General features: G+C 46.4%; 1 protein-coding gene across 4 annotated transcripts; it reads left to right on the forward strand.

Annotated features, from left to right (window-relative positions):
• The first annotated feature begins 4,518 nt into the window (after window positions 1-4,518).
• Window positions 4,519-9,968, forward strand: SP8 (Sp8 transcription factor). 4 transcript variants are annotated; one of them, XM_078342069.1, is made up of 3 exons: window positions 4,519-4,649; window positions 5,106-5,481; window positions 5,631-9,968. In XM_078342069.1, exon 3 carries the CDS (start codon window positions 5,664-5,666, stop codon window positions 7,131-7,133), a length of 1,470 nt encoding a protein of 489 aa, XP_078198195.1. In that variant the 5' UTR covers window positions 4,519-4,649; window positions 5,106-5,481; window positions 5,631-5,663; the 3' UTR covers window positions 7,134-9,968. The 4 variants fall into 4 exon arrangements, with proteins under 4 accessions (XP_078198195.1, XP_078198196.1, XP_035109574.1 ...); XM_078342070.1 differs by having other exon boundaries at window positions 5,383-5,481; XM_035253683.3 differs by lacking the exon at window positions 5,106-5,481.
• Window positions 9,969-10,446: the final 478 nt, after the last annotated feature.

Raw genomic sequence — 10,446 nt, forward strand, 5'->3', positions numbered from 1 at the left:
TCAACAATCTGCCACCAGCGAGGGGCTTTTATTACCTCCCTTCCCAGGAAGTGTTAGGTAACTTCTTAGTAAAATCACACGAAAGCAGAAGTGGACTGCTGAGGGGCACCCCTCAGGAATTCACAGGTCCACGCCTGGCCAGGTTTTTTAGTTTGTTGGTTTGTTTTTTGTTTTTGTTTTCCAGCGGAAAAGAAACTTTGACCAGAGCGCTCTCGACGAGGAAACACCCACAACCTGGCTCAGCTTGCTGCTCCCGGCGGCCGCCGGCGGCGCTCAGCTCCCCAGCGATCCCTCTTCACGCTTTATTTAGTAGCCAACACGTCCGCCAGCGGAGACCCCCTCACACTCTCCAGGGGTTGGGGGTCGTCTTCCTATTCCGGAAGAGGCGCAGGCCAGGGACGCACTGACAGCACTGTGTTCGCTCTGTCTCCGGCTGGCACCCGCCGGTCAGCTTCCAGAGCTGCGTGTCCCTGCCAACGCTCTGGAGACTGACATGCTAAGAGCCGGGTTTAAACGAACCCAGCGGAGGTACGCGCTGTAGTTCCTGTGCATTTTTTTTTTCCATTAGGCTTTTTTCCTTTTTCTTTACTTTTTTTTTTTTTTTTTCCTTTAGCGCTATATATATAGTGGTCCACACTTAACAAGTTCAAAAAACGTATTTGGTGTAGGTGAGCTGCCGGACACTTGAAAGCCTGGAAAACTTTGATGTTTTCCACTATTAATTGTACTTAATGGTTACAAATAGCTTTATTTACTTGTGGCTGTATCTACACATTTTAATCTATTAATCAAACAGCAGAGGCATATTTCGCTTCCTACTCCTGAAAAACGAAAAGCAGGAATTGAGGCCTCTAATTTGCTTTTGGGACCTTCTGTTTCTTTGGTTGTGAAAGCTAAGAGCTCCAGAGCCGATCATTGATTAGTCTTCAAACCTGCCTGCAAAAAATCTTCCTTTATCCGTTCCATCTAAGGAGATGTTGATGTATATTGTAGCTGCAAGGTGTTAGATATACTTGAGCAGGTTGTTTCCAGGATGTAAATTAGGTCCCAAAAGCTGTTGTCCAAATCGAAGAAACAGAGAAATTAATCTGGGAGACTATCCATCATCACCGGTAATAAAGAGAGCGACATGGATGAGACAGATGATATGATTAAGGGGCTGTGGTCGTTTTAATTAACTTTTTGCTGTCCTGTAATGATCAAACTGGTCACCAGACCCGGTCAATAAGCATGTTAATATCAAACAAATAAAACCAGGGATGATTAAAAACCTCCTGGTTTATTAAATTTGAAATTCAAATGAAATTTATGCTGCAGATGCATACAGAATGCTAATAGATTTTAGCTTTATTGATAGTGGATCCCACAGGTTTGCAAGAAACAGCAGAATATCCATCTACTCCTCTTCCTGCCAGCACATTAAACTTCCTATGGGGTGGGGAAACTTTTAATTAATGTTAGAAAGCCTGTACTTCCTATTTTTCTTCCCCCTCTTTTTCAAACATCTGTATTGTCACAATATAATACTCAAGAGTAATAATCAATATCATAAAAGGTAAACTGAAGTGTATGCACCCTGAAATGCTTTGCCGGGCAGGCAATATCAACAATGGATTACAGATGTTCCCTCCTATGGGACAGGATTTAAGAATGATTAGGTCACTTCTCCAAAGTGGAGAAAGAGCTGCCATTAAGACTAGTTTCAAGCATGTTTAGATGCAAAATTGTGACTGCTTTAATTTTTGGTCAGTTATATAATTCTCTTTATCTTTTCTTTTTAACACTGCTGCCTTAAGCCTCATGTCACAAACACTAACCATTTCTTTTGGGGAGGAAGTGAAAGGAGTGGGTAGTACAAGAAAAAAATGCCCTTTGACCAACGCTACTATGAAGAAGACAGCTCATTTTTTAAATGAGAGTAAATGCAATATACATATATTTCTAATAAAAATATATATACATATATATAACGAAGAAAGTTGCACGTACAAACCTTTGTGGAAATCCCCAAAAGCTGCAAGCCAACCTTCCACAAATTGAAGAATCCAGTATTTTCATTAAATCCATGCCAACGTTGTGACTTATGTTATAGGAAGATTGACATATGATTCTAAAGTGAATTTATACACGTGAAAAATCTTAGAATTAGGTAGCTGAAAACTGCAGTCACATGATGCTGGGTTTTTCTAATTCCTGGCATTTTTGAGGAAACAGTGTTAACGCCTCTGTTTACTCTCAGTAACATCATTTAACTTTTTAATAGTCCTGCCTCACTTCCTTCCAGAAGATAGGAGGATAAAAAGATAACTATTCATAGATGGGAGCCTCCCCTCAAAGCTGTTTTTCTCCACCTTTGAGAATGATGGTATTGATTAGAATTAAACCCCAAATCTGAACAACTGTATATTAGGACCTTAAAATGAATATAATTACAGAAGGAGACCAAAGCAATGAAGTTAATTCTCTTTTATTTGTTAAACGGAGTTCCCTCCTTCCCCCACCCCTTCCTCCTTCTGGGCTGGCCTGTCACGCCTTCTCAACACGCTAAAATCATTCAGAGTGGCTTGCAGGGAGAAACACGACATTTATGGTAAGCGTCAGACTTCAGAGAAAGAAAGCAGTTCATTAATTTACTTCACACTTACTTCAAAGTATGAGAGTGTACCTTACCCCCTTAATCAATAGATATGATGTACAGTCAATATCCCCACAGCGTTTGAAAAAGGGTCAGAAATGTACACTCTTACACCACAAGCAACAGTCTCAACTCTGCTCAATGAAATTTACACCATACAACCTGACTTTGGAATTCTGTAAACCCCAGGAGGATTTTTTGACATCTCTAGAAGCTGTGAAATGCTTGAGGAGGGTTCAAAAACAAGAATAAAATGAAAAGGTTACCCCAGTCAAAACTCAGCTAGCCACATTTTAGTTGATTTCATCTTAAAATCAGACTTCTGAGAGGATTTGTAACTGGTTAAAATATGAATTACTGTTTTTATAACTTATGCATATTCAATAGGGCTACAAAGACTCTGGACTTTGTGCTACACTGGTGTTGTACTTTCTGTGGTTTAAGTTCCTTTGTGGTGGCAGTGAAATTGTAATGGCATTTCTGAAGGCAACTAATAACAAACATGGCAAGTAAATGACTAAAACCCACCGAATTTGAACTAAGTGTATCTATTAACATGCGCATACACTCATAGATAGATACCTGGCCCAATCGCCATTAGACACTGACGCCTGGACTAATGTGGTCCAGGATTTGTCAAAAGCTCATCTCTATTCTTAGATTAATAGAACCCATAGATTTCAATCAAAGTCCTGATTCTTTTCTCAAAAGGAGGCAGTGGGATTTTCTGTGAAATTTTCGAAATTCCGAAAAACGCACTTAAATTTTTCACTCAAAGAAAAAACAACCCTCGCTTGCTCCCTCCTCTATCTAATCCTTTTGTATTGAAATTTACTCAGCACCAAGGGACAAACACACCTCCTCCCCTAGAGTGCGACGTGCACTTCTAAAGCAGAATTCCACCTCAGGAAAAAAAAAAAAAAAGAAAGAAAGAAAGAAAAAAGAAAGGCCAAGCATCAAAGAAACAACTCTCGGACGCGCAGGCGCGCATCCACGCCCCAACGCATCCCTAAAAATACCCCTGAGCCTCCCAACCTTTCTTCTATTTCGTTGGAACGCCAGGAAAGAAAAGGTGGGTATCATGGTCTTCTTTTAAAAAAATGTAGTGATGGTGTTTACGAAGTTAAGAAAAAAAAATATCAGTCAAGATTTTAGGTACAAGGAGCCAGAGGAAGTCGGCAATGGGGGCAGCGTTTGTGAGTATTTATTCACTCAGCCTCCGTCAACTTAGTTCCCCTCTTCAACTCGACGGTCTCTCTTACAAACACACACTTTATTGCATTGTTCCCATTCCCCACCACCAGCTTTGGTGCGCGCACACCCTCCCTCTTCTCTCTAGCACAAACACGTGTTCACACCCCTCCTCCCGAACACCAAACACACTCACCCCCCCCATCCACTTTACTGCATGGTCCCTCTTCCCTCCCTAGTTTTCTCAGACTCACAGCTACAGTACGGTAAACTCACACCCTTCCCCTTAAAATTTAACTGCTCTGTCCCTCTACCCCGCTTTGTCGCACACGCAGTAACCCTGTCACACAACCCTCCCTTTTCTGCACTCTCTCCACTCCCCCCTCTTACCACACTGTCAGTTACAGTATCACACCCACATCCCCCCTTCCTCCCGTCTCCGCACTGTCCTCTCCTCCGCTTGGTCACACTCACACAGTTACATTGTTACACACACACGCGCGCGAGCGCGCGCGCGCTTTGTAACACACGCAGCCACCCCCGCCCCCTCCGCTCCCACTCCACCCTTACAGCGGCTGCCCGCGGCGGCGCCGATGACCTCACGGCGCGCGCGCGGCGCGGCCCGGCGAGGCTGCAGATTGGCTGGCCGCGCCTCCGCGGCACTTCAAAGCCGGAGAGGGAGCTACAATTGTGGTGGAATGGGCGGAACTGATCATTGTATTGCACACCTCTAAAAAAAACACTGCCTCTGATTTATCAATATAAAAAAGATCCTCTGAGAGGAGGAGGGCACTTTTGTGTGATGGCAACTTCACTTCTAGGGGTGAGTCTCAGGTTTTTCTCTTGCTGGTTTAATTAGTTTCCTTTTATTGCCGATTGGAGGGGGTTAAAGTCGCCCGGGCCAGGCCACGGGCTATCAGTCTCTCTATTGAGAGCTTTTTTTTTTTTTTTTCTTTAAATACAAGTCAGTTTGGAGAAAAGAAAAAGGGGGAGAAGGGGGCAGAGTCACTTTTTTTCAGCGCAGGAAAAGGTTCGAAGGGCATTTAGACAAGCCACCGCGCAGCGCCTGGCTGCTCCCTGCCTGGGAGACCTGCGCCCAGCACATTTTACAGGCGACGATTTCGGGGGTAAAGAGAGCAAGTTTTTCCTTCTGGGCAAAGTGCAGATTCTTCCCCTAACCCAAAAAAAAAAAAAAAAAAAAAAAAAAAAAAAAAAAAAAATTCTGCAGCCCGCCTTGTCTTGCAGGTACGTTGAACTCGTCTCGTTTTTACTATTGTAGATATGCTTTTAAAAAAAGAAAGAAAAAGCAGGACGAAAGAGTGAGCCCTACAGTTTGACCTCTTTTGGCCTGGGAGAAACAACCCAGGATGGGTTTCTGGGGACCGGAACAGGATTTACAAAGCTCTCAGGATTACAGGGGAAGCGCTCTTAAAAGCAGTCCAATGGTTTCCCCCCAGGCTTCTCGGCAAAGAAAACTTCCTTCCTCTCCAATCTGGACTTTTTGCTTGCTTGTTTCAAAGTGTCTGGGGCCTGTGTGCAAGAACGTATTGTTTTAGGTGAGAATACTTGTCAAACTCTTCAGACGCCGGCAGCCAAACTTGTCCCCTCCTGTAGAGTAGGAAGCGGCCGGGCGCCGGGGCTGTTGGGGGTGCCAGGTGAGTTGGTGGCGCGCCGCAGCGAGAGATGGGGTGCAGTGGGGCGCTTTGGAGGCTACCGGATTACTGATGAACATTTCTTCCTTTCCTCCCCCACCGGCCCTTTGCTCCCCTCCCCTCCCCCACTTCTTCTCCTCTCCTCCTCTCAGGAAGAACCGAGGTTGGGATCAACTCCTCTGGCCATGCTTGCTGCTACCTGTAATAAGATCGGCAGCCCCAGCCCGTCTCCCTCCTCCCTCTCGGATAGCTCTTCTTCCTTCGGCAAAGGCTTCCACCCCTGGAAACGCTCCTCGTCCTCTTCTTCCGGCAGCTGCAACGTAGTGGGTTCCAGTCTCTCAAGCTTTGGCGTGTCGGGGGCCTCTAGGAACGGCGGCTCGTCCTCGGCTGCTGCGGCGGCCGCTGCAGCAGCGGCGGCTGCCGCGGCCCTGGTGTCCGACTCGTTCAGTTGCGGCGGCTCGCCTGGTTCCAGCGCCTTCTCCCTCACTTCCAGCAGCGCCGCGGCGGCGGCAGCGGCCGCCGCCGCCGCAGCCTCCAGCTCGCCCTTCGCCAACGACTATTCTGTTTTCCAGGCCCCCAGCGTCTCCGGGGGCAGCGGCGGGGGCGGCGGGGGCGGCGGCGGCGGCTCCTCTGCGCACTCGCAGGACGGCTCCCACCAGCCGGTGTTCATCTCCAAGGTGCACACCTCTGTGGACGGGCTGCAGGGCATCTACCCGCGGGTGGGCATGGCGCACCCGTACGAGTCGTGGTTTAAGCCCTCGCATCCAGGCCTGGGTGCTGCGGGAGAGGTGGGCTCGGCCGGCGCTTCCAGCTGGTGGGACGTGGGCGCCGGCTGGATCGACGTGCAGAACCCGAACGGCGCGGCCGCGCTGCCCGGCTCGCTGCACCCCGCCGCCGGGGGGCTCCAAACCTCGCTGCACTCGCCGCTCGGAGGCTACAACTCGGATTACTCGGGCCTGAGTCACTCGGCCTTCAGCAGCGGCGCCTCCTCGCACCTGCTCAGCCCCGCCGGGCAGCACCTCATGGACGGCTTCAAGCCAGTGCTGCCGGGCTCCTACCCGGACTCTGCCCCGTCGCCGCTGGCCGGCGCGGGGGGCTCCATGCTGAGCGCTGGGCCTTCGGCGCCGCTGGGGGGCTCCCCGCGCTCCTCAACTCGCCGCTACTCCGGCCGCGCCACCTGCGACTGTCCCAACTGCCAGGAGGCAGAGCGGCTGGGCCCTGCCGGGGCGAGCCTGCGGCGCAAGGGCCTGCACAGCTGCCACATCCCAGGCTGCGGCAAGGTGTACGGCAAGACTTCGCACCTCAAGGCGCACCTGCGCTGGCACACGGGAGAGCGGCCCTTCGTGTGCAACTGGCTCTTCTGCGGCAAGCGCTTCACGCGCTCCGACGAGCTGCAGCGGCACCTGCGGACCCACACCGGCGAGAAGCGCTTCGCCTGCCCAGTTTGCAACAAGCGCTTCATGCGCAGCGACCACCTCAGCAAGCACGTGAAGACGCACAGTGGCGGCGGCGGCGGCGGTTCGGCGGGCTCCGGCAGCGGCGGCAAGAAGGGCAGCGACACCGACAGCGAGCACAGCGCCGCGGGCAGCCCGCCCTGCCACTCCCCGGAGCTGCTGCAGCCCCCCGAGCCCGGTCACCGCAACGGCCTAGAGTGACGCCCACCCTGCACCGCCCCTCTCCCCGACCTCCTCCCATCGCGTCCTCTTGGGCCCTGTAGGTCCCGGCTTCAACTTCAGCCTCTCCCTATTGCATCCGACTCGCTGTCTGTCTCTCCGTGTCTGCCCCTCCCCTTCCTTCTGTGACTTAACTTTGTAAAGGGGATATGGACATGTAAGTAACACGCATGTCTGTCCCGGGCCCTGGCTTTCCCTCTCCACGGGTAACGCTCCCTGAGCCTGGTGCAGCCGGAACCCGCGCCTCGCTGGGCCTTTAGTTCACGTTCTCTCCTCCTTGTTCTCCCCGGCGTCACCCTCAGGTTGTGACCCGCATAACTTTTAGAGGGAAGAGGCCGCTGGAGGTAGAGCTGGACGAATCCAGTGCTTGGGAGATCGCGGGCCTCGGCGCCGGCCCGAGTGGCTCAGCTGAGCAAGCCTGAGCCGGAGCAGAGGAGAGGGGAGGGCGAGACTAGAAGACTGGGTAGAACAGCGCCGCCCAGGCAGCCGCCGACTTGGTTCCATAGCCGCTGTCCTGGGCGCCTCTGCTTCTTAGCACACTGCCGGGCCGCTGGGTATCGCCGGGCGCCCTGCGCAGGCTGTCAGAGCTTGGTGGGGTGCCCTTTTGGCAGCACCGAGACCCAGAGTTTGCAGAGTTTAGGCCTCCCAGTGTCAGTTCTGCCTCTTTTTCTTTGTTCCCTGAGGTGGAACTGATGCAAGTTTCTGCAAAGGGCAGTCTTGTCGAATCGCTGCAGCAGCTTTCTTTCATCTTTATAGCATTTTTTTTTTTTTTAAATAAAAAACGAAGGGAAAAATAGTAACCTTCCACTTGGTTTCCCTTCTATAATAGTTTTTTCCTCTAGCGGTGAGCAAGTCTTTCTTTCTAAACTGCTAATATTGATCCCAAAGTTATTTTGAACGAATTAACTTAACTTATGGGGTGGGGGCGGGGGTGAGGGTAGGTGTTTTTTTCTTATGCAAAAATACTCTTTTCCGGTGAGACCAGATTAACTATCTCCTTGTTTGTCCTTTTCTACCTCGTTTTTTCACCACTCCCAAACATAAACTTCCCAATCTTTTTTGTTAGTCCCGCCGTCAATTTGTATAGTGCTCATTTCTGTAAATTCTCGAAATTTATTGAAGATCGTAGGGTTAAACTTTTTTTTGTGTGATTTAAACTTACAAACAAGTGAAGAAGCTATCGTTTATTTCAGACGAGGCTGTAGTTTAAATGCCAAAAGAGGGAAAATAGGAAAATAAAAAAGAATCTTTGTAAAATATATCTGAACCTAATGGTTTGTACAACTGGAGAATCGTTCTAGATTAGTTACCAATTAAATATAACTCCACCAGTGTAAGGGTGTGAGGTGCAGTTGTCCAGGAGACGATTTTGTAAAGTATTTTTCTTGTACATTACTTCCAGTAAATATTTGAAAATATATTGAAGTAAACTTGATTTTTTTTTTGTCACAAGAAAATATTAAGAGTTATTGTTGCAGTTCTGATGAGCTGCAGGTTTTTTGAACTCAATTCTGGAGGTGCAGAGCCACAAACGCACTTTCGTGGCCTAGTTTTGCTTGAATATGAATTTAGATAGGTATCAAGCTGTAACTAAGACAATATTTGATAAATGTTGGATGACATTTAATTTAATGGAGCATGTACTTATTTGCATTTGCTGGCAGTTCAGGCATAGTTAAAGTGAGAGTTCTCCTATATTTCATAATAAGTGGGTCTGCCAAAACCCATGTATTAAATTGTCCAAGTGAAACTCGACTAACTTTGGCCTTTGTGTATTTCCTGAAGGTAATATTGTTAACTGTTAATAAATATTTCTGACACTACATTTAATGTTTGCAGATTCTGCAAACTAATTGCTCATTGTAATGTTGAAATAATTTGGATATTTCACATTGAAATGAAAAGCCTTTCTCTGGAACATTTTAGATTTGCATTTTAAATGCATGAAATGTAATTGATTTATTTGTAATATTTTAAATGGTATTAATAAACTCAGATAAAAGACTAGGCCAGTTAATTTGTATTTTTTCCCCTTTTTAAACTATGAACATGTGCATTTTATCTTCAGTTAATTGTCTAATTTAAACAAAATATAACCCTGTTTGTGATAATATTTAAATAATTACCTTTAAGATGTTAGATGGAAAGATCTATTTGGCAAAGCTGTGTTTTCTCTGTATACCAAGATAAAGATTATAGTGTCTAAGGAATGTAATTAATTATTTACCAGTAGATTTAGCTCATAGCATCAGGATTTACTGACCTCTTAAAATTTGTACTAAGTCACAATTCAAAGAAATTTCACCATTCTGTTTCCTTCTCAGTCTCCAGAAGGAGTGTGGTTGTTGGCCGTAGATTGCATTTAGTATTTAAAAGGCCAAGCCTTACATTGGAAGATCAATACATCTAAAACAAAAACATGGGTTTGGGGATAACTTTTGTTGTTAGGAGGTGGAGGAGGTCAAGCTAACAAAAGCTTTTTTTTGGCATTCCATGTCTTAGCTAAAGATTATGTAGAGGTAAATATCAGTAGTAGATTCCTGTTGAAATGAGTTATCTGTTCTTTTAAAGTCTCTAAACAGCCACCAAAGAAAGGAAAGGTTAAACCTTAATCTATTTACTAGGCTATTGTTCATAGGTGTCAATGATGCCAATAAAAAATATTGTCTTGTTATGTCTAAGTGCATTTAAGCAATGGGTGTTCCTTGAGCCATACTTTGAAACATAAAATACTTTAAATGTTGATTGATGTTATATCACTACTTCACTATTAGATTAATATTTTGAATCAAATTGAATAAAAAGTTAGTGTGTTCAGATTCTTACAAGTTTAGCTTCTTTCTTTCTGTTTGCAATCTCCCCACCCTAAGTATAGTCTTGGTATACAACTTGAACTGAAAATTTTCCATTGAAATCTATATATGGTAATTATGCCTAGGTAACAAGTGAAAATGCAAAGTGCTATGAACATTGTAAATTCAGATGAAAAAACAATTAGGGATAAAAGATGTTTTAGAATAATGCGCTCATGTCCAAGTAGGTGACACCTTTAATCCTGCTGTCTATACAGGTATTTGAGCCCTCCAGTCTCTATGGTTTTAGACAAACAAGCTAACTCTGATTCTTTGGTATACTGTAGTTTTAAATAATGGTTTTAAAAAGTAAAATAGTCTCTTTCTGTCACTTTCTTCCTAGGAAAAACAAGCAGAACACAGTTTAAGTGTTGTTTCTTTTTTATTGAAAGTTGCAGTGCTGAGGGATTCGGAAAGCGCGGTTCTGAAGGAGTTAAATGTAG

Source organism: Callithrix jacchus, chromosome 11 (assembly GCF_049354715.1).
Source record: "Callithrix jacchus isolate 240 chromosome 11, calJac240_pri, whole genome shotgun sequence".
Lineage (NCBI taxonomy): Eukaryota > Metazoa > Chordata > Mammalia > Primates > Cebidae > Callithrix > Callithrix jacchus.

Coding starts and splice junctions, on each gene's coding strand:
- SP8 (XM_035253683.3), top strand. CDS start 4,629: ATGGCAACTTCACTTCTAGGG. Junction 4,650..5,630: donor TGGCAACTTCACTTCTAGGG/GTGAGTCTCAGG, acceptor TCCTCCTCTCAG/GAAGAACCGAGGTTGGGATC.